Below are 23,946 nucleotides of genomic sequence, written 5' to 3' on the forward strand. Positions count from 1 at the left end.
CATCCTTCCCTTAATCGTGAGCAAGACCCCAAGATACTTGACTTGAGGCAGGGACTCACCACCCAGAAAGGGCAAGCCACCTTTTTCCAGTCGAGAACCATAGCCTTGAATTTGGAGGAGCTCATTCTCATCCCAGCCACGTCACACTCAGCTTCAAATCTCCCCCAGTGCCTGCTGCAGGTCCCGGCTCGATGAAGCCATCAGGACAACATCATCTACATCATCTGCAACAGCAGAAATAAGATCCTGTGATCCCCGAACTGGACCTCCTCCAGCTCCAGGCTGTGCCTAGAAATTCTGTCCATAAATACAATGGACAAAATCGATGACTGGCCTACAATGCAAACACAGCTCCTGCTCCAGCCATACAGGAACCGGACAACCCTTAGCAAAGGGCCTCGGACCCCATACTCCTGAAGCACCCTCCAAAGGACACCACAAGGGACACAGTCCTTCTCCAGATCCACAAAGCGCAAGTGGACTGGTTGGGCAAGCTCTCATGAAACCTCAAAGACCTGATGGAGAGTATAGAGCTGGCCCAGTGTTTCAGGGCCAGGACGAAAACCCCACTGCTCCCCCTGAATCTGAGAGAAATGGAGACTCCAGCTCCTCTCAAAGAGTTGGGTTCCTGAGCCCAAGCTATGCGTGGTGGTGAGGCCGATTATATCAAGTTGGTAATGCTCAACCTCCTGCACAAGCTCAGGCTCCTCCCCCTCCAGTGAGGTCATATTCCGTGTCCCTAGAGCCAGTCTCCATGTCTGTAGATGCGGTCATCAAGGCCCCCAGGCCCCCCTCGCGGATCCTCCCGCAGGGGTTGGGTCCATGGGAAGATGGCCCCATGTTGCTCCTTCACGCTGTGCCAGACCGGGCCCTGGCTCCAGAGTGGGGCCCCGGTAATGCCAAAGTGGAGCCCCGGTAAGGCCAGTCTGGGTAATGTAGCTGGTCTTGTTTTACTACTCATCATAAGAGGCTTCTGAGCCTGTTAGTCTGACCCATATCCAGGACCTGTTTGCCATGGGTGACTCTACCAGGGGCATGAAGATCGACAAAATAGTTCCTGGCTTATTCGGGTGCTCAAACCCCTCCACCATATTAAGGTAACGGTTCAAGAAGAAAACTTAGTTATATGAATGAATAATGAAGAAAAAAAATTTAACTGAGAGGCTGTTGAAGTTTGTAATACGCAATATAAATTTGATCTTTTTACCCAAATTTGCAGTATACACTGTAACATACAGTATTAAAAAAGTAATCATATTTGGAGTAGTTAAGACTAGACTAGTAGATTTATTTAATTGAAACTAGATTATTTGACAAGATTCAAGATTTTAAGCTCATTTCATGTTAAATGGACTTTCACTATTGGCGCACATATTATGTTCTGTCAAGCATAAAATCTTGTCAGAAATATCACAAAACATGTTCAGCTATAGGTCATATGAAAAGTAATTTGTCTCATACTAGATATTCCTTTTTGCAGTGTAGCCCTTCCAAGATTATACACTTCAAATAGACTACACTCAGTGGACCTGGTGCCGTTAACCTCTCATTCACTCTTGTTTATTTGTATTTTTTTAAGTTCTGAGTCAGATCTGGTCAAACAGTGACTCATCTGTGTGGGCTTTTACTGTGGAATCTATCTGATCCACAAATATTCAAGGTATGCCACGTTTAACTCACTAATGGTACTGTACAGCTTTCATGTCAACTTACTGCGAAGAAATGACAATGTAGTGACTAATTAACAGAGGTGGGTTAAAATTATATTATTCAAGGAGAAGTAGAAGTAGTAGTAGTTTATTCTCTTCAGCCATGAACTTAATAAAAGTACAAAGTAGTAGTCCAAAAATAACTCAAGTGAGAGTAAAGAAGTATTGGGGAAACTACTACTCAAGTAAGAGTAACTTAAAGAGTAACTGTTGGAACATCTGATTCATAATTTGATGTAGTAATTAGTCATTTTAATGTAATTGGAAGGACAAAACATTAAATAATGCTTTTGTAACTTGAAGACTTACTCACAGTGGGAAGAGTAACCAAAACGTTGACTCAAGTAAGAGTACTGTTGCTTCAATAAAAATATTACTCAAGTAGGAGTGTTAAGTGTAACTTAGCAAATGTAACAGAGTACTACCCATCTCTGTTAATTATTTGAATACTTAGCATATATATGTTTTCTATAGATCTTTAAACTGTAGTAGTCTATATCAGTTAGTTAAATTTGTGATCTGGGACACTTGTGTTTTATATTACAAATTTCAGATACCTCCCCTATGCATTGTTTATATTAAGGTCTCACATAAGACTCAAATGCATCAACTGCATTTGGAAGTCTATAAATTGCCTTGGAGTAACTGTTGTAGCTGTTGAAGTGCATATAACAGGTTTTCCTAATTGTAACTTGGTTTGGTGGAATAATATTAGTGATAAATATTAATCTTTTTTTCCCCAAAAAAGTGGCAGTGTGTGAGGAAAAGAAGAAAATCGTTGAAAATTACAAGCAGACAACCAAGGACACATTTCTCTATATTACGCAAAATAGACTCTCGTGAGATTTAAGCCATGTCATCAAAAAAGTTGTGTTTTGTTTCATTCACACATGTTTGAGTATTCCGCTATTATTAGTATGTCTGTATCTCCAAAGCTCTAAATACTCTGTTCCACCTTGTGATGTCATGAAGTGGTAATTTTCAAGTTGACAGCAACCTTTTACCTTTTGTTCAGTTGGCATCAGCAATCCCACAGCTGAAATGATCCAAATAATTCTAGTGAAGGTGCGTGGAATTTAAAAACACACTGAAGCACTTCCTCTATTACCATATGACATCACAAGGTGGAACAGAGTGTTTTCTGTTTGAGAGAAGAACTCAGCCTAAATATGCAGGGTTTGTGTTAAGCATGTGTGACGGAAACAAAACGCAACTCCAGGTACGTTTTTGATGAGGAAACAGGGTGGCTGGGCGCTCCCTTAGTGATAGGGTGAGGAGCTCGGTCACACTGGAGGAGCTCGGAGTAGAGCTCCTACTCGTTGAGAGGAGCCAGTTGAGGTGGCTTGGGCGTCTGCTCAGGATTCCTCCTGAACACCTCCCTAGGTAGGTGTTTCGAGCATGTCCGGGGAAGACCCAGGACAAGCTGGAGGGACTATGTTTCTCAGCTGGCCTGGAAACACCTTGAGATCCCACCAGAGGAGCTGCTCTCACGACTCGGCCCCGGATAAGCGGAAGAAAATGGATGAACAGAACAACATTAACATCAGAAAATACCATAATATAGGCCCTTTAAGTTTTCATTCAACAAAATAATAGTAATAATAAAACCACACAAAAGATTTATGTGCATCATTTATGAAGTTATGTGGAGAAACCACATTCATTTGTTATAGTTGTTTTCAACATGAGCCGTAGACCACAACACTGCAACAGTAAGCATTTAAGCAATACATTTACCAGAGCTGGAATGAAGACAATACCATAAACTATAATGAGTGTGCATGTCTGCTCAGTGTTACTGTGGCAGAGTGGTTAGCCTGCTTCCTGCCTAAGTAAGAATAATGTGAGTTAGATTCAGTCTGAGAACTACCACGATCTAAATAGGCAGGACTATATGTCAAAAAAATGTTATGTCTTCTCAAAATGCTCCGTCAGGCTTTGGCTTGCTGTCTAGAGGAAAAACTGACTATTTGACTCACATTTAATGGATAAAATGTCAAAATGTTTGTCCACTTTGAATTTCCAGTGGTCTGTGGTGAGATGTGTAATGGGCCAATGTGGTTTTATGTTGAGACTGTGAGGACATGTTCAGGAGGTGTTTTTGAAGTGTGTAAAAGTCAAGTGGTTTTCTTCAGACATGCTGTAGAAATCTTAAACGTGAAGCATCTCTAAATGTCCACACACATGTACAGGTGAACCCCCCCCCCCCCCCCCCCCACTAGAAAGACATTACAATAAAATAAGTTGGAATTGGTTTAATATTATAACATCAAGAACGAATATGTACATCTTTCAACATTACAGTCCTTTTTCTCACACATCTTAAGACCTGATTCATAACTTACAGTCCAGTCCAGGCCATTGTCCAGCTGATTTATATTGTTTTAAAGTGGTCCGCGGTTCACCGTTTGAGAAGCATGCAGTATTTACAAACCATTACAGTTCATTCCAAAGACAACACTTAGTAGTCCATATTATAGTGGATGTGGTATGGCATTTTACAAGTATGAATGCGGAAAGTTTTCAAACCATTAACTTTAGGGCCACACACAGTTTTTGAAATATCTGGGTTGACATTACATAGGTCCGCCCTGGTTTAGTTCTAGTTTTGAATATGGCTTTGACCTGTTTAGTCCTGGTTGAGTTCTGGTACATATCTGATGCAGGTCTACATTAGTCTGGTTTAGAGGTGTTGCATACCTGAACTAGTCTGAGGTAAGATTTGGTTTAGTTTTAGCTTAGCCTGGTTTAGTTTGGATTCATACCTACTTTAGACAGATTTAGATTAGTCCATTTATTTCCTGGTTTTGTCTTATGTTGGTTCAAACCCTGATTTAGCGCACTTGTAGTACATGTTATACTTCAGTCTGGTTAAGTCCTGGTTTAGACCCTGCAATCACAGTTAACATACTAGTTATACCAATCTCATGCAACAGGAAGACTCCAGCAATGTAGATTTGGCACCAATTCATCCACTTTTTTCAGACCAACATGATGGCACTTATTTTGTTTAGATGTTTTGTTTTTTGAACAGGAAAGTATTTACAAAGATGGCTGAGAACAGTGTAAGCTAACAAGAACATTAAGCGTTCTTTGTATATTTGTGGTTAATATCAACCAAGAACTTAGTAACAAAAATGTGTAAATCTGACAGGCCACAACATGATTCTGTCCTATCAGGTTGGCTGCTTAATAATGCTGGTGAAGATAGTGTCTGAACAAGCACGTATGTACAGTCAATTTTATATTTACAAGTGGCTCTTTACTCTTTACTCATTTTGTCAAAAAAAAAAACTGTATTTATTTAGTTTGTTTTTTTTGAACAAACTTCCAAAAAAAAACAACAAAAAAAACAACACGCTAAATTACGGTACTCAGCTAAATTCATGATAGTTTTAATCAACCAGAAAATTTATTTTTTTATTTTAACTCTAATAAATGGTACTACTTTGCCTCATGGAACCTGATCTTTGGACATTTGTTGGTCTGGTTTGGGGCTCTGAGATTTAAAAGTAGAACTTATATCTTGTCTTTAATAATAAAACCAAACATAAATAAATGACTAAACAAATATATCTGTCTTTAGTCATACTTTGATATTTTATATGACGAAAATTTTGATGAAATATTTAAGTTGCCAAAATGAACACTGCTTTGAATGTCTCTCAAATGTATTCATGAACCAGTTCTATATGGAGCTTAATAGTCACACCCACTTTGAAGTCCACTCCGATTTCCATAAACTTTTAATTTAAATATTAAGAGGTCTTCCAGATTCAGGGGCTGGGCGTTCACTGTTGAGCTGTATATAGAGCCCCTTGTAAAATTAACACTTCAAAAATGGTAATGTATATAACTGTAATTTTGGAGTCTCACCAGATTTTTGAGAAAAACATAACTTTTTTTTATCCGCCTTCTTTTCTTAAAATGCTTGCTCTTCCAATATAGTCTTTTTGTACAAGGGCATGCACTAAAACCCACAGACCCACTCCATCTTAGGTACCACACTTTCTCATTAGCCCTCTCCGCAGCCCTGTACACTTTCAGCTCGTCCTTGAGAGAGAAAAACTTTGGCACAGTAGTTGTCCGTGATGGATTAAATCATGTTTTCAATGTCTGCCTCAAGCTACGAAAATCAATCTGACAACATCTGGAGAGAGCTGTGTGTTCGGTGATGCTTAATAGACCAAAATAACAAGCTCAGAGGCAGAAATCGTTACAAAAAGGTGGCTTGAAATGTCTTGTGTGAAAGTAGCAGATCCATGCGAGACTCCTCCTTTGTTTAGTCCAAAGAAAAGCGCTTCCAAAATGTCACTATCCGCTGCTGTAGATCATTTTGTCTTCGTAATGAGACAGGAGCAGTCCAATGTTGGGTCTTTGTACAGATGAGAGGAAGCGTGAATGGAACACTACCAGGCTCAGAAAATAGGATAAAAAATGAAATATGTACAGCTATTTTTAATAAATAAACATGGTTGGGTTACTTTTTTTTTTTTTTTATAATTCTTTATACAGTGTTTGGAAAGTGGGCCATTGCATTGAAGTTGTTATGAAAGTATGGGTTTGTGTTTGATTATCCAGAAATATGTGAGACTATGTTAAATTTAGTTACTAAGAAATTAAAAGATTTATGGATTGTAGCTTGTCCACACAAACCTTTGAAGGAAGTTTGCAAATCAATTAGGACCACAGACACAATTTAAGCAAAACTGATTTCACAATATTAATCTTTTGTTACTTACCATTTTCATTTTAAAGCAATCGAACAGTGCATTTCTTAAAGGTGTACTATGTAACTCTTCCGGCGGCAAATCCACTACCTTCTTGTTTCCATGGAGATGACATTCCTTTGCCTGGAGTATTTGAGCTGACTCAACTCACCACAGATCTGGTCTGTAAATTGGCTTTGTGGTGTCTCTATGGAGATAGATCAGTTTAATAACCAATTGGGGAACATTCCAGGCAAAGTGATAACATCGCCATGAAGACAAGGAGGTGGGAGAAAAGCAAAGTTACATCTTTAAAATGTTTCTCCTGTGACTGCCTCCTCAATAAATAACTAAAATAAATAAAAAGTACCCAATAAACAAGGGTCCCACTTTTTTATTTCACTATGCAAGTTTTCTTTTTCAACTATATACAGAATTATTTACCCACATGATTTTTTTCTGATCTCCTTAGGACCTAAAAAATAAAAAATATATGACTGTATGTCTAGACTTGCCGCCTAAGATTTTTTTTTCATCTGACTCAGCCCAAAATCATGTTCTTTAAAAGGAAATGAAAGAAAAACATAGAACTTGCCTATAGTCTGAGCCTGTGTTTTTATACATGCTTGTCTTAATTTAAATGTCTATACATGTTTCTCACTCTCCTCTGTGTTGCGTTCAGGACCCTGGCATTACATCTGCCGTGCGTTCAAGTGCTCCTGGGTGCTCGGAGTTGCGGCTTACTCCTGCTCTTCCTCCCGGCTGACCTCTGACCTCCTCTGTGCTGGCTCCTCTCCCTCAGAAAGCCTATGTTGTGTCTCCGGTGTCCTTTGGGTGGCCTGAATCCTAGCACCTTACAGTGCTGCGCTATGTTCCCCGGGTGGACGAGCGCCATGACGTCATCGTACCATGGCTCCGCGCTCTGATAGGTCGAGGAGGGCAGGGACGCTCTGATCCGACTGGCTGAAGGGCTCCACACAGCGAGGCGGACCGTCACTGCCGTCCAATGATAGCCGTGTTCCTCCACCTGACAGTGGTAGACCCCGCCATGAGATAGTTCAGCACGGCGAATCAGAACACCGCGATCGAAGACTAGGACCTGGTCACCTGACGACACCTGAGAGAGACACAATAGAATTTATAAAATGTATGGACTTATGATCTTTTCAAATTATTTTCTACACTGTCATTCCTCAATTTTTCACACAGCAGAAAAGGAATTTACATGTATTGAATAAAGACAAGATTTGTTTATATTTTCTGACAGGTTTTTTGTGTTGAAGTGTCTTGTTGATTTTACATCCATGAAGCTCCAGTGGCGCAATCGGTCAGCGCGCGGTACTTATAAGACAGTGACCTGCAGAGTGATGCCGAGGTTGTGAGTTCGAGCCTCACCTGGAGCAAGACTTTCTTTTTTGAAAGCATATAATGAGTCTATGCCATACATGTTATGCCACAAAATATATTTCAAGTTTGGATAACCTTAGATGTATCAAACTGTCAAAATGGTGCTGTTAGCATTTTATTGTACTATACTACAGCATTAACCACTGTTTGCTGACTTTAAACTTTTCTATACACTTTTCATAGATGGTCATGAAACATTTATAGTATCTTTATAATTCTTCGGCTGTCTTAAAACCCCACACTTAAATGTTGTGTCCATCCAAGTTTCATTATTAATTTTCACATACATGTCCAGTTTTGATTCACATATATTTTATTCCAATATATAAATTGTACCTGGTTGAGCTCAGGACTATTCTCTCCGGCCTGTTTGTACCATGTGACTGAGGCCTGTCTGGAGCGGGGCAGACACTCCAGATACGTGCTGTTCCCCTCAGCAACCATCATGACACGCTGCTCCGCCTCCACCTGCAGACCAGCTAAGCACCGGACACAGAAGAAGGATCCATTTAATGATATACACAACCAGAAGTACTTGAATTTTTAGATGTAATACTTACCTCCCTGTCTGACACATTGGGTGAGCGGGTCCTCCTCTTCTCCCAAATGACGAGCGTTTCGCCTACAAGACAAGCATTGATTTAAGTTGGAAGCTGCACCCTGAAATGTATATGTTCCCACTGCTGTCCTGCAAACTATGTATGAACCCCGTCAGCCAAACCATCAACAACACTGGCTATGGATACTGACTGAGGAATGGGGCCACCATCAGACCTCCTCTACACGACACAAAGTCAGAAGAGCAGAGCCAGAGGGGCAGACAGGAGCAGAGCCAGAAGAGCAGACAGGAGCAGAGCCAGAGGGGCAGACAGGAGCGAGAGATGAGGATTGAAAGGATTAAGTGAGTACATCTAAGAGTTGGCAAACATTAGATGTTTTGAAGATAAAGTCAGGAGCTTCAAGAATGCGATTACTTTAGACATGTGCAGAGGAGTGATAGTGAATACAGTATGGCCAAAAATAAAGTCAATTACATATACAAGTACGTGTGCCAAAGTTGTATAGCATATATAGGAAGTAGTGGCAGCATATTTCAAACTTTATGTACATTGTTCGCCTTACTTTAGCCTTTGTGAAATTTCTGAATAAATTAACTGAAATTATATCTATCTTGTTCTATAGTACACTAAGTATACTATACTACAAGACAGATATCTGTTCTATAGTATAGTATATAAAATACACATGAAACATACTACTCAAAAGTACTAGCTAAATTTTAACACTATTTTAGATCAAAATCTGCTTAATTACAAAAATGAAGATTAACTAAGTTAACTAAGTGCTCTCTGAAACTCCTATGATTTTAAATGTAGTAATTACAGTTACATGTCTAGAATTATACTGAATTACATGTCAAGTACATGTCAAAAAATCAGCTTAAAAAGAGCAATCATCATAAAAGATATTACATCATAAAAGTATTTTTTTTACTTTCCACAACTGATACAAACACACAAGGATTTTGAGGTAATACAGTTAAGAAAAAGGAAATTCTAGAGACCAAAGACCAAACAGCAAACTATAGAATGTAGTTTAATATTTAATCACTTTGTTGTCAATGTAGAACTCATTTTGGGAAATACAGCTTCTTAAGCAATGTAACTCACCAGCACTTAACTCTTTTTTTTTTGTCCAATCCAACTGTGAACTTATGAGAAAAAAAATACATAAAATCGCACCATCTCTTTCAACCTACTCCTTCTTAGATTGTGTAATACTACATGTGTATCTTTAAAGAGTGTATTTTGTATGAATACGTTAAATATTTACTCTCAAAAACAATTAAATGTGATGAAATGTTTACTTAATAAAAGAACTACACCTCCAGCAATGTATAGGGGTATAGGAATACACATATAATGTGCATGCATATACATATTGTTTTGTTTGTTGTTGTTTTTTTTCAATCTTGTACATATGGAGCCCAGGGAGGGGGGGTAGGATATCACCATGAGCTCGGGATGTTTTTTTTTTTTGTTTTGTTTTTTTTTTGGGGGGGGGATTGTGTTTTTGCTGTTATTATGTAAACAATAAAAAAAATTTGATCACAAAAAAAAAAAAGAACTACAGCTTCTAACGCTGTAACGGTGTACACTGACAGCAACTGCCATTCGGTAAGGCGAGGGTCTGTGCAAAGAATCAGCAAGAAGTCTATTTTTCCAGAACACCACAGCGCTCTGGTGCGGTTTTCAGGTCATTATATGTGTGTTATTGTGTGAACCCCTGTGAAACCGTGTTGCTTTGGTCAAATACGCACCACAATTGTTGTAGTTGGTGTAGTAGGCAATTTGTAAGTAACCAGCTCAAAGTACGTACCGGACCTGCCTTGCAGTCAGTATAAATCCGCCGCAAAGAAGTATAACTCAGCATCACTTCTCACATGTCACAAAATCATTTTCCTTATATCTGCACAATTTTGTCTCTCGAGATCTTGAGATGTGAGATCTTGTCCCATCCCTATTAGTTATCTGTGGTAATTACCTCCGCACAGTGGGCATGTAGGGGCTGCAAGCGTGTCCATCCCAGGTGCAGTATGGGTCGCGGGCCAGACAGCACTCGGCACAGGCCTGACCGTACATCTCACAGTGGTACAGGGAGAGCTGGGATACGCCTTCTCTGGAGCCCACGTACAACCATTGCTGTACACATGACATGGGAATAGTGTAATGTGAATAAAAGTTGCATTTCAGTTTCAACTACTTTTTTGGCTGTGTGTCTTTAATATGTGTATTTACTTTGAATAGATTGAATGTCTACTCTCAAAAACAATTAAATGTGATGAAATATTGACCTTAAATTAATATATTATGAAACATACACTACCTATGAAAAGTTTAGACAAATTTTTTAATAATTAATTTTTAAAAATTCATTTTTACTACTTTCTACATTTTATATACATGATGAAAACATCAAATATATGAAGTAAGATATATGGAATTATGTAGTAAAAAAAAAGACTTTGAATAACTCTACTAAATGTTAAAATATATTTTATATTAAAATCCTCAGAGTAGCCATCATTTGATTTGTCAAAAAGTATTTAGTAGAGTTACTTCAAACTACATGTTGTTTACTACATAATTTCATATATCGTACTTCATATATCTGATGTCTTTTGTATGTAGAAAAAAAAAAAAAAAAACAGTCAAAAGTTTGGACACACCCTCTGATTCATTTTATTTTTTCCCTTCATGTTTACTACTTTCTACATTTTATACATATGGAAGTCATCAAATATATGAAGCAAGAAAAAAAGTTAAATAACTCAAATATTTTTCGACAAAGCCAAGGGTGGCTACTTAAAGGAACATTTTTTTTCTTTGTTACATAATTCCACATGTCTTATTTCATATATTTGATGTCTTCTGTATGTAAGACAATAGTGTATTTTTATTAAATAGTTTTATGTTGCTAAAAAGCAATAATTTTGATTGTATGATAAAATATTAGTTTTATTGCTATAGGTATCCATACTATATTTAGAGTCTAACATATTTAGATCACCATGTTACCATTGATTATTTTGAAAATTCTATATTCGGTGAAAACAACATATTAACATGTTTGAGTTAAAAAATAAGTTTTTGAGTCTCCCCTCTCTTTGCTTTCCATTCTAAGTCACTCCCCCTCCAGAGCACGATCATATTATAATCGTTGTGCATCCCACTAATGAAAATTGTGAAATTGTAGTGTATTGTTTTCATCCTGCTTTTGTACATTTATGGAAAATTGCCATACAGGAGCATAGGTGATGAGTTTTTGATAGGATTATATTGCTAATCATAAGGAGGGTTGAATAGGATCCGCGAGATATCACAAGATTACTCAAACATGCATGGATGACATATAAAACCACTTCAGACATATTTTTGATGACAGAACAATGTTATAACATAGTAGGAAGCTGCAAAATTGAATATTCTAATAAAATAATAAAATATAATTCATATTCAAGACATATATATACTGAACAAAAGTAATGACTGGTAACATCGTGGTCAATCTCCTACATTTAAAAAAAATATGTAAATAAATAATGCAAATATATTTTCAGAATGGATCCCAAATTGTAGCTATTTTCTAATGTTTCACTGCTTGAAGAATATGCAGGGATGTGTATATTCAAGTCTTGCGATAACCCTAAAACACTGTAGATCATTTGTATCAGTTCAGACTTGGCCCTGATAAACCAAAGGAGCCGCTCTCGTCCTGTTGCTGCGCCGACGGATGCTGTGTCACCATGGCAACAGGTGCTGGAGACGGTCCTTGGAGATGGAGCTCGGTGAGATGACTGATGATAACTGTGTGTTTCTCTGTGTTTGTATAATGTGTGTGGTGTAGATCTGTGTACAGTAAAGGACAGTGTGTATGTGTGTGTGTGCGTGTGTGTGGGGTGGGGAGTGGGCGGGGGGTACCTTCTTCTTGGAGAGTGTCATAGCCGTCACTGGAGACTTGTGCTGCAGGTTGAGATGAAGAAAATATTGTAAGCATGTATTTTACAATGTATTAGTTTAATATAGTTGGCCAGTATATTTTTCTTATAGCTTTTCATCAAAGGGATATATTTGTAGAAAGCTAAACCCAAATGAAATAAAAGTTAATTAATGATTATGATGAGTGCTATACTGTTGATAAAGTTATTGGCCTTTTTAAGAAAACATTTATTACCAGAAAGAAAGTCCCTCATTCACTAGACTAAAACAAAAAATTATATGAATATTCTGCAATATATTTAAAAATACAGTAATATTATTTAATACTTTACACAAGACCTCATCCAGTAAGGACCAAAAATGCAGTGTAGAACAATAGTGGGTGGATAATAACCTCGGGCCTGTTTCCAAAACCAGAATAATTTAAAACTATTGAAATGATGTCAGTGGAGCTCAAACACAGAGCAGAAGAGTCTGATTGCACTGACCACATCTGCTCTTCTGTCTATAAGTATCCACAGATGCACAATGTAAAGCCTGCATATTTATGCCATTAGTATAATGTGGAAAAAGGGCTCTTTATCATCTCTTTGGATTATTAGTGGAGATTGCTGTGTTGACCTTTATGGTTTAACTAAAGAACCTGGTTTGAATTTTGAATCTTCAGCTGCTAAGAGAAAAGAATGCAAGTACATAATTTATTTATCTAACATTGCATTTTAGAAATATCTCTGGAGTACGAGTTCACTATAGTGGTAGAAGAACGGAAAAACATGGCAAATTATTTCCATATTGTTAAATTCATAAAAGAAAGCATCCAATGGGCTACTTTGGGCTACTGCATAGCGTGAAAGTGAAAGTGTCAGATGGGCTGATGGCACAGATTTGCAGCCTTGCTTCGGTCAGTCTACTTCAGGGCAGCTATGGCTACAATAGTACCTTACCACCACTAAGTATGGACTAAATGAACAATGCACAGCATTGTAAAACAACTCTGAGTGTTAAATGCATTTTATTATGATTTATGAAACGTCCAAGACTAGTCAGGGCTTCATCCTGTTATAGTATAATATACTGTGAAAAGTCTTATTTGGGACTACAATTAGAAACTACAGAGTTTAGACTTTTACATTTATGAGGGATGTACATAAAAATATAGTTATAAAGATATATAGAAAAAAACAAAACAAATATTGGGCAAAGCATGCTTTCTGTCCATAGCCTATGTGTTAAATAGATGAGAGTAGCACAAGTTGTTACCTGGAAAACCTGCATCTGCTCCAGAGTGACCTCCTGACCCTGGCCATGTTCTTTGGGCAAGTGGATGGATTTCAGCACCAAACCAGAGTCTAAAAAAATAAACAAAATAAAATAAAATTGTAATTCAGAATAAAAAAATAAAATAACAATAAATATTTTTCCTTTTTTCAACTACCTGTCCCAATGAAGAGTACATCGTAGGTCCCATCCACAGCCTCCACTCTGTCCACCACCAGTTTACTGAACTTGTAATGGACTCCCACTCTGAACAACAGGGGGCGCTCTCCAATGGGCATAATATTCTCCTGTAATTTAGGTGGATTTTATTATGGATAAATGGATTAAAAGTGCAGTTATGTTTGCAGTAGAATGGCATTTGTACAGACCTGGAGCAGCGGGTGGGTGCGGCTGAAGAAGATCACATCATCAGGATACTCCCGAGTTGAACTGTAGCTTCCATAGGTGCTGCTGGGACACTGAAATCAGGGGGAAAAAAAAAATGAGGAGGAAGCAGAGACTGAGGCGGACTTATCCATCACCCTAGCTGAAGTCAGGATTCAGATTCAGGGGAAGCAGTGTGTTTTTTTTCCCGGGCGCGGAACACTGGACCAGCTCTATTCTCTCCATTAGGTGCTCAAGGGTTCATGGGAGTTTGCCCAACTAGTCCACATCTGCTTAATGCATCTGGAGAAAGCATTCAACCATGTCCCTCATGGTGTCCTTTGGGGGGTGCTCTGGGAGTATGGGGTGTGGGGCTCTTTGCTAAGGGCTGTCCGGTCCCTGTATGACCAGGGCAGGAGCTGTGTTCACATTGCTGGCAGTAAGTCAGACCTGTTCCCAGTGCATGTTGGACTCTGCCAGGGCTGCCCTTTGTCACCGTTCTGTTTACTGTATTTATGGACATGTCTGGGTGCAGTCAGGGGCCAGAGGGGGTCCAGTTTGGGGACCACAGGATCTTATCTCTGCTGTTTGCAGATGATGTCGTCCTGATGGCTTCATTGAACTAGGACCTGCAGCAAGCACCGAGGAGGTTTGCAGCCGAGAATCAGCTCCTCCAAATCCAAGACCATGGTTCTCAACCAGAAAAAGCTTTCTTTCCCTCAGCAGGTGAGTGGAGAGTCCTTGCCTCAAGTGGAGAAGTTCAAGTACCTTGGGGTTTTGTTTGTGAGAGAGGGAAGGATTAAGATTGACAGGCGGATCAGTGCAGCGCCTGCAGTGATGCGGTAGCTGCATCGGACTGTTGTGGTAAAGAAGGAGCTGAGTCGAAAGGAATTCACGTTCCTACCCTCACCTAATGTCATGAGCTTTGAGTAAGGACCGAAAGGACAGGATCAAGGATACCAGCCGTTGAAATGAGTTTCCTCGGCAGGGTGGCTGGGCGCTCCCTTAGAGGTACGGTGAGGAGCTTGGGGTAGTTCAGCTGCTCCTCCGTGTCTAGAGGAGCCAGCTGTGGTGGTTCGGCCATCTGTTCAGGATACCTCCTGCTGGGAACACCTCCCTAGGGAGGCCCCCGGGGAAGACCTAGGACATGCTGGAGGGACTATGTCTGGGGTTCCACTGGAGGAGCTTGAGAAAGTGTTTTGGGTGAGGGAAGTCTGGGAGTCACTGCTTAGACTGCTGCAACCTGGCCCCAGATAAGCACAATAAAATGGATGGATAGTACTACACCAGGGAGTGCTAGGTTCTGGGATTGTTCTGCCTCATTTCTGGGGGCTACGACATTTTGAGGTTCCAATAATACTAAAATAATACTACTTCAACAAATATTACTGCTTCTACAAATGCTACTAGGCTACATCAAGGAGCTTGTAGTATTGTTCAATAACTACTAATATTACCACTACAACTACTACTACTATTACTACTACTACAATCTCACTTGCACAGGAAAGAGAGAAGAGAGAAAATTACGTAGTAGATTTCTTGCTCTAAGAATACTATATACTCACAGTCCCTGGTCGTGGGTATGGGATGTGTCCGGTGTACTCGGCCCACTTGTACTGAGGTCCTTCTTTATGGAGGAAGTTCCCTTTGAAAACCCGCACCACGTCCTCCATGCGGTACACACAGACCGCCGAGCCGTTCAGGATGTCACTGAGGAGCAGAATACAGCTTTAAGTCAAATTATCATAGCATGGGGATATTTACAGTATATATCTTTAATCAAAATGCCAACTAGAAGACTAGGCAGGAAGGTTAGGTAGAACAATTGCTGGATATACTAATTTATTTAAATACATTTTGTCCAAACATACCCACCTCTTCTCCCTGGCATTTAATACTGGCTAGACAGAATATCTTGGTGTTTTATTGTTCTTTTCCTATGCATCTTATTATCTGTATATATGTTTTTTGTTGACTGTTTTGTGTGAAGCACTTTAGACGGCTGAAGTTGTTTTTAAATGTGCTATATAAATAAAATTAAATTGAATTGAACACTGAAAGGAAGTACTTCTAGACTAGTCAACAAAGATTAAACATACTGACATTCATTGGTTGCTAGATAAACTTGGGAAAAAAAGTCTGAATTAAACTTTTTATTTTATTATTTTATACTTGAATTTACTTTTTAAATGTTTGTATAATCCTTCAGTCGTCCAGGTAAGTTCCATATCAGAAAAGAAAATGTAATCCTGTCAACTGGACTAAAGTTTTAGAGTGAAGATGTTTCACCAATCATCAAAGTTGTGATCACTTCAGTTGTAATGGGTGGTGAAACGACTTCACTCTAAAGCATTTGGCCAGTTGACACAATGACATTTTCTTTTGCCATTTTACCTCATTGACCAAATATTAATAATCTACAGAATCTGAACTAAAACAGGTGCACAAGCAAAGAAATCTGACTATCCAACACACACACCCAGATATAAAAATTTATAATAAGTCATGCAGTTTATTTTGGAATACCTCAAAGTGACAGAAAAGTCTGCAAAATGTTGGAAAGTTAAACAGAAGAACAAGTGATTTCTGCATAATGTCACAGCGTTTTTCCACAGATTTGTGCAGAGTGAACGCCCTCTCCTCAATGCTCAGCCCTGTGTCAGATGTTAATGTCATAGGAACATGTTTTATATTCACAGTGTTAAAAGTTATGGGCAGTGAGTCATTGTGGTTTCTGCTTGGTTTCTCTGCAGAAGCTCCAAACATGAAACCTTTTAGATAAGTCACGCTCTATGACTGAATAAAACTGTACTGGAGCAGCAGGGTAGCAGCAGTAGTAGTAGGCTGTGAGAGTTTAAATGCTTTTTTAAATAATTTCAAATAAGTTAATTTAATCTTTCTTAGTTGAGGTAATGTAATTCAATAGTCACAATAAGCTCATCACAAAAGCACGCAGAGCAGGCTTCAGCTGTAGACAAGAAATTAGATTCTTGCTTATTGATATCCGCCCTGCCCACTTATGTCTCTAAATGCAACTTTTTTGTGAAGGTACATCCAGTTAAGCAGAAACAGCACTCATTTCAATTTGTGAAAAGTTTTGTCGCTAAAGTTTTGTCGCTTGATTTGTGCAAAATTCTCAGTGTTTATGTGCACCAACAAATCAAGAATGCACTGATTATCTGTGAGGATTTAAAACAGCTTTGTAGTCTGTATTCATGGTTTTCAGACAAACAATTCCTTCCTGATTTGAAGGACTTTGTGAGGACCCACAGAGGACCTTTCCCCATTCAAAAGATATAATATTTTGATTTGAATTGCTTAATTGCTATGATCACGGAGAATGGTTGCCATAGCTTGATACCCATGAATAGAACTGTCAAGATTGGCAGCCCCACGCAAAATAATACAACCCAAATGACGATGGCGGCGCCCACGGCAAATTCTGGAATAAGCTGAATACCATATTCAGCTTTGTACTTCTGTAAAACCTGTATATATTATTGTACTGCCCACATATATTTTCAATCCACCCATCTAAATACTGTGGTCTAGAATCGGCCATGTAAAAAGGCCAAGCTGATGACGACTATCAATGTGTTCTGAAATAGATGTGGTTCTGGAAAAAAAAAAAAAAAAATCACAGTATTTGTCAGAAAGTGGCAATGAATCAATCTGAGAAAATAATTTAGTTTTATTGTATTGTTTTGTCAATACATCAAATTGTGAGAGGCGCTCAACTCAAAAGTATAATCTAAGCCATAATGTAGCCATTTTTAATTAGCTGCATATTACAAAGCTCATATATCCACAGTGCAAAAACAGACTTTTGTCATTCCTGCTTAGACTGAAAACAGGAAACAACACTGCTGGAGAACTATCAGTCACAACTGGATTTGGTCACTTTGAAAATGAGATACACTTAAAAAATGCATAAAGGACAAAGGGCTCAGTCCTGCACAGCTAGAACAGAACTAGTCTCAGCTGCAGATTACAAACAATGTTATTCCTGGTGCGTACTTTGTTTAGTTCATCCAAGCTTGGGACTATTACATAGACTGTGTATATAAATGGACATATCTAACGTGCGAGCCGCCGCATTCTAAAGAGGAAGTGATTATGGGCTGCGCTTCCGGCTCCATCGACTCCGGCTAAATTTCACTTTACATTAGAAAACTGTTTCCCCTTTCCCCATAAATGCTGTGGACAGGCTCGGCATTTGGTCTTAAAATGTCCTTATTAACCCACTCTACATGATGCTGGTGTTGTGTCCGGAAGCTCCAAATGTGTGTCCGTAACGTAAGATATGAGCATTAATAAGAGACAAATCAGCTGCCTTCTCTCGCCGACGTTGCTGCCGCTATCATTAGCAACAGGTTTGATTGACAGCGTTGCTAAGGAAGGGGCTTCCACAGCGTCGCTCTAGATTGGCTCTTTGGTTGCTATGATACTCACGATCGGAGTTCCAAATGTGGAGCCTGGTTCCAAATTGGCCCCTATAACTACTAGCCTGACTGAGCTTCATTTTACTGCGCCAAACGCTATGTGTGACGTCGCACTCACTTAATCCACTTCTTTATACAGTCTACGGACTATTAGTGGGAGGTACTAGATGTACCCTCACATCTCACAAACTCACAATTCCATTTGGTCTCTCATTCAAAATGTTAACAAATATTCAATAATCTAAATTTAAAAGTAGTGGTCCAGTAAGAGTAAAAAGAACTTGAGGAAACTACTACTCAAGTAAGCAACAGTCAGGACATAATATTTGATTTATAATTTGAGGTTAATGTAATTGGATGGACAAAATAAATAATGGTCAAAAATATTGTATTTTATATATACATATCTAAAGGAGCTGTGCAAGAAATGCAAATGTTCAAATCAATTAATATTGTCACTTGCGGACTTACTCAGAGTGGGAAGAGTAACCTAAACCATTACTCAAGTACGAGTACTGTTACTTCAAACTAAATACTACTCAAGTAGGAGTAAAAAAATGGTGTCCAAAAACTGCACTGAGAAGTGCAGTTTCATAAATGTAAGTACTACACCACCTGTGCCATGTTTATTTGGAAATGGCATAGAGGAATCTGAAAAATGCTTCAGTCACTGCTCAGTCATTTCAGCAAATCTCTAAATTATTTCCGTCTGTTGAGGTGAAACAGTCGAAGCAAAAACAGAAGCCAACCCCAAACAGATAAATGGGAGAAGGCAGGAGTGAGTCAGCGCTCTGAATATAACTCCAAAGTTTAGATTAAAAGTGTTAAAAGTTGGGACCAGCCCTGCATTGGAAGTCTGTCAAAAAGAACCACCAAGGCAACTCCCTCCTGGCTCATTTTGTGCCAATGTCTCTAGATGTTTTTGTAGCTTAATAGCCAAACCTCATGTAAATGGAGTCTGACACTGGTTGGAAATTATTTACTGCCAACTTTAAGCACTATTTGGGGATTTGGAAGTTTATTTTCATGTGTTTAATAGCAAAGCAAGTGCAATATTTGAGATGTGGATTTACAGCAACTATATTTTCCAAATGTACGGATAATGCTGACCAATGTAGGGTTGTGGGAACAGAATAATTTAGTTTAACTTAAAGTACTGACCTGGAGGTGGTGAAGAGGCCGTAGATCAGGGGGTTCTTCTTGTCTTTGCCATGAAGAATAAAGATGTCCTCTGCAACAAACACACATGCAATAATATAAGAATATAAATCAACACTTAATACTCACATTATCTACAGTTTATTTAAAGCTGCTCTATGTAACTTTTCAGTTGGGGTTTGTCGAGAATGTTCCAAAGTATGCACAATGTGGCATTAAACATATCTATTTCCATTCAGACAAGGAGGTGACACCATGAAGCTAGTTACAAGTCACATCTATGGAGAAGCAAGCCCACTCAGAGTAAGAATGCATGTTTTCAAGGTATTTTTAAGTTATACAAATACCTACATTTTTATGTTTTAGTTTATCTGCAGATATAATAAATTGTTAGATAAGTTAAAGCTGGGTTGGTGCAAGAATAATGCCGCCCAGATCAAATTATTTATAGTAAAGGACTTTCAATGATTTTAATGCATAACTCATTAGTATCAGATTGGTATCACAATACTTGCCATAGTATTATGTGGTATTTTAAATATAAGTAGTAAAATATTGGAGCAAAACCAAGTTGGCGAGTTTTTTTGTAGTGAAGTGTTGTTTGTGAAAGAGTCGGGTTTTAAACGGTTGGAACCAGCTCTAAAATTTTAAAAGAACCCAGTCTTTTTCTTTCTAATTTGTATGCATTCTTACACTGATTTACTCTGAACCCACACAACAATCAGCACAGAAGCAGAATAAGCAACACGAGTGAGAGCTTCGTGCATGAAAAACACATTTGGCATCATAATAACATTTGTATTATTATTATTGTTGTGCAACGTTTTATTTAGATTATGCATCATTTCAAAGGGCAAACACACTCCCACTCTCAGTTTGAACCATTTTAAACACATCTGAGCCTTGGACACCTCTCTCTGTGATTAGTTATGTAGATAAAATGAGTTTTTGTGAAAAAGTAGCAGAAAAGCTGTATGATCTTTCAAACAAGGATATAAAGTGAACTTATGCCAAAGGTTCTGCACCTGATTCTTCATTTCTTTTTCCTCACTTACCTCATGCATTCTGAGCATCCTAATTATTCATTGTGATGAATGTATAAGCACTTTTACAACCTTCAGAGACCAGAGTGGACTTTTGCCACGACAGTAAAGCTAACAACTCCCTTGCTAACATCCTAATTATCAGACAATAAAAGGTTTTATAACTAGATGAAGACAGCATGCAGATGGCTTATTTTGACAACAGTAGCTACTTATAAAATATATTTGAATAAGCCAAATGTTGCTTAAATATATGGTAAAAAATCATGTACAAGATCTTTACTGTATGTTTTTGGGTGGAGGGTTTAAAACTTCTTTTTCTCCAAGAAGGGCTTTTTTGCCTGGCAGGTTCCAAAATGGCATTAAACTTTGTGATCTCCATAGAGACAAGCCTGTGACCAACCACTGATCCATTCACTATGCAGGATCAATCACATTTTATTTTTGAAACTGTATTATCTGATGTTGGAGTATGATATTGTCCATAGAATCTGAAGGCAAAAGTACTCTCCCCTTCTCTTTTTCTCTCCCTTCCCTCTTTCCTTCCTATTTTACTACTATCTTCCTCCTCTCTCTCTCCTCTTTCCCTCTCTCTGCCTCCCTCTTCTAACTTTCCTCTTCTCTCTCTCCCCCTCCTCTCTTTCCCCTCTCTCCTCCCTTCTCTCTCTCATCTCTTTCTTATGTCTCTTCACTCTCCTCTCTCTCCCTCTCTCCGTCCTCTCTTTCTCACCTCTTTTCTCTTTTCTTTCACACACATGGCATTTATTAATAAACACATTGTCACCTCCGACATCTCATAATCAGTTTGAGCAGCAGGTGAGTGTTTGGACATATGGGCCCTGCGTCTCACTGTGAGTGAGGTGTGGTCCTTCTCCTGTCTGGGTCTGGAATGAGAATGTTCTGACACAGAAATGAGGACCCGGAGTGCATGTTATTAACATACACAGCCAGACCCCGCCTCCTGCGGGTCCTCGTACCAAACATGCACCATGACAGATAAACATATGAAGGAGAAGAAAGGGATTAGAGTCAGAGGAGGTACTGGATGATTAGCCACAGGACGACAAAGCTATAGGTCTATAATATATGTCTAATGCATATTGAAAGCAGGTTCAAGCTGACACCTACAAAGAGTTGGTCAAAAGACTGATTCTTTTAGTTTTTGGGGTTTTTTTTAGATGACAGAAGCAAATGTGAGAACTAGTGATGGGACTTTTGGCTCTTTCATGGGATCCAAATCTTTTAAGTGCTCATAAATTCATCACAATGAATAATTAGGATGTTCAGAATGCATGAGGTAAGTGAGGAAAAAGAAATGAAGAAATAAACTAGGCTAGTTCTGTTTTCATGTTCTTAAGACAGTAAAAATCAGGTGCAGCACCTTTAGCATAAGTTCACTTTATATCCTTGTTTGAAAGCTACTTTTCACAATTTTCTTATTATAGGCTTGCCTGACAAATCCAGACTGATAACTCTTTGTAGTTTTTATACAGATTGATCTCAGTCTAGTCTCCACAGCCTCCGCTACGTCTTAAACCTGGTCAAACGTTATTGTGCAATCAGATTTTTTTTTTTTTTTTCAGTGACATGGGAAATGAAAGAGCTCATTGGTCACCTATGATTTACAAATAAAATCACATTTATGTCACCTCAGATTAACACCTCACCTTAGATTTCTGTGGAATCAATGTGCTTTGCCCATTATTTCCACAGAAATCTGCAATGTTTTTCAGCTCTCTTTGATATTTATTATTTCCTTTATTTTTTTTCTGATATGGACAGATCATGTGTGTTCCAGATGGGCTAATCCATCTGTCAGTCATGCCCATTTGAAAGAGGGGAGATTCACGATGACCAGAAGCACATCTTTGTAATGTATTGAAGAAGTGTTTATTCTGGATCCCAGGCAAATTGGAGGCAATACATCTTCCAATTTTGCTTTTTTGTTTTTCTTGTATAAACCTACCGCCCACCTGTACCTGCTATATTCTGAAAATCGGTTTTATCCTCCATCAAGTCAAAACAAACTCCTCTTTTTATCCTGCTTTGTTTGTTATAAAGTTCATCTAATAGAAGAATCACTGCAGACAAGTTTCTTTATTTATAGATTAGCACAGCTTGAGACAGTCTTGTATTCTGCTGCTGTTTGAGCTGATAACAACATGCTCCCACCTCTCTCTCTCTCTCTCCAAACCCTCTGAGTCAGAACAGAAAAGTGACAGATGACGGCTTTATCTGAGAGTGTATAAATATGTTTGAGTGACAGGCGAGGAGCAGGGCGCAATCTGGGACCATAAGTTAGAATCTTCTCTGAGCAAGAAGACTATGCAGAGAAGACAGTTATAGACAATAGAGAGGGGTGAACGGAGCAAGTTTGGAATATCTGAGTGACACGCTAAAGCTAACTTGTGATTATGGTAGCTCATATTATTATTGTCCTATTATTCTTCCAAACCAGAACTGTAATCTTGAACAGATGTTATGTCAGAGTTAGAATTTATGTTAACAAGTGCTGATTAACCACCCAATCACTTTAAAACTACACTTAAAGGTGCACTATGTAGATTTTTTCTGTCTCCATGGAGATGTTATTGCTTTGCTTGTTCCATAGTATACCAATAAACGTGTCTATCTTGCATTTAGTCAGTTGCAGGTGTTTTTATTGCTCAAAAAGACCTTGATAAAAAAAAACAAAAAAAAACATGCATAGTCCCCTCTTCACAAACCTGACCTGTAACTTGGCCTGGTAGCATCACCTGGTTGTATCAATGGAGATAGATGTGATATTTTTTTGTAAAAGGTAATAGTTTTAAGTTCTTACATTCAAATATATACAATGAGCTAGATGGGAAATGTGTCTTGCCCAAGGACACTATTCTAATGCTAATAATACAGCACTGATCTCTAATTGGTTGTTGTATTGATAATCAGATACTCATTACGCAGGTATGGATACTAAAAAAGTCACATTCACAAGACAGAAATGAACCTTTCCTGAATAGCTTTAGAATGATCTCTAACTGTATCAGAACAAGTATAAGACACACAGACTAGTATACACCCATGGACCACTATAGAACCTACATGGACGAGTGAGGGATTACACAGATACAAGGCCGCATAGTAATACAAAAGAAAGTACTAAAATTTTACGTTGAAAATTGCATTCTATTGTCTTTATGCATAGTTTTGTATTAACATTGTGGTATTGGAATCATTATTGCGTGCTGAGCCTATTCCCTAGTAGTGAAATTGAGGTTGACATTTTAATATCGTGACACTAAGCTCTTATGGGGCTGACTCCTCTATTGTTCACTGGTATGTTTTGTCCATAA

At 38.5% G+C, this 23,946-nt stretch overlaps 1 protein-coding gene and 1 non-coding gene across 2 annotated transcripts in view; one reads left to right on the top strand and one right to left on the bottom strand.

Moving 5' to 3' along the window:
- Nucleotides 1–3,949: 3,949 nt before the first annotated feature.
- The window catches only part of sema3h (sema domain, immunoglobulin domain (Ig), short basic domain, secreted, (semaphorin) 3H), an 84,621-nt gene continuing 64,624 nt past the window's right edge, over nucleotides 3,950–23,946 (bottom strand). The window contains exons 9-18 of the mRNA XM_033969635.2: nucleotides 19,572–19,641; nucleotides 15,534–15,678; nucleotides 13,971–14,060; nucleotides 13,760–13,889; nucleotides 13,585–13,673; nucleotides 12,307–12,348; nucleotides 10,370–10,527; nucleotides 8,386–8,447; nucleotides 8,162–8,304; nucleotides 3,950–7,535 (exon numbers count right to left, since the gene is read on the bottom strand). Of these exons, the coding sequence (XP_033825526.1) occupies nucleotides 7,128–7,535; nucleotides 8,162–8,304; nucleotides 8,386–8,447; nucleotides 10,370–10,527; nucleotides 12,307–12,348; nucleotides 13,585–13,673; nucleotides 13,760–13,889; nucleotides 13,971–14,060; nucleotides 15,534–15,678; nucleotides 19,572–19,641 (1,337 nt within the window). The 3' untranslated portion in view covers nucleotides 3,950–7,127. The remainder of the gene's footprint in view (nucleotides 7,536–8,161; nucleotides 8,305–8,385; nucleotides 8,448–10,369; nucleotides 10,528–12,306; nucleotides 12,349–13,584; nucleotides 13,674–13,759; nucleotides 13,890–13,970; nucleotides 14,061–15,533; nucleotides 15,679–19,571; nucleotides 19,642–23,946) is intronic.
- On the top strand, nucleotides 7,728–7,821 carry trnai-uau (transfer RNA isoleucine (anticodon UAU)). The gene is made up of 2 exons: nucleotides 7,728–7,765; nucleotides 7,786–7,821. It is a non-coding gene; the product is annotated as a tRNA-Ile (tRNA).

This window comes from Periophthalmus magnuspinnatus, chromosome 7, assembly GCF_009829125.3.
Source record: "Periophthalmus magnuspinnatus isolate fPerMag1 chromosome 7, fPerMag1.2.pri, whole genome shotgun sequence".
In the NCBI taxonomy this organism is placed as follows: Eukaryota; Metazoa; Chordata; class Actinopteri; order Gobiiformes; family Gobiidae; genus Periophthalmus; species Periophthalmus magnuspinnatus.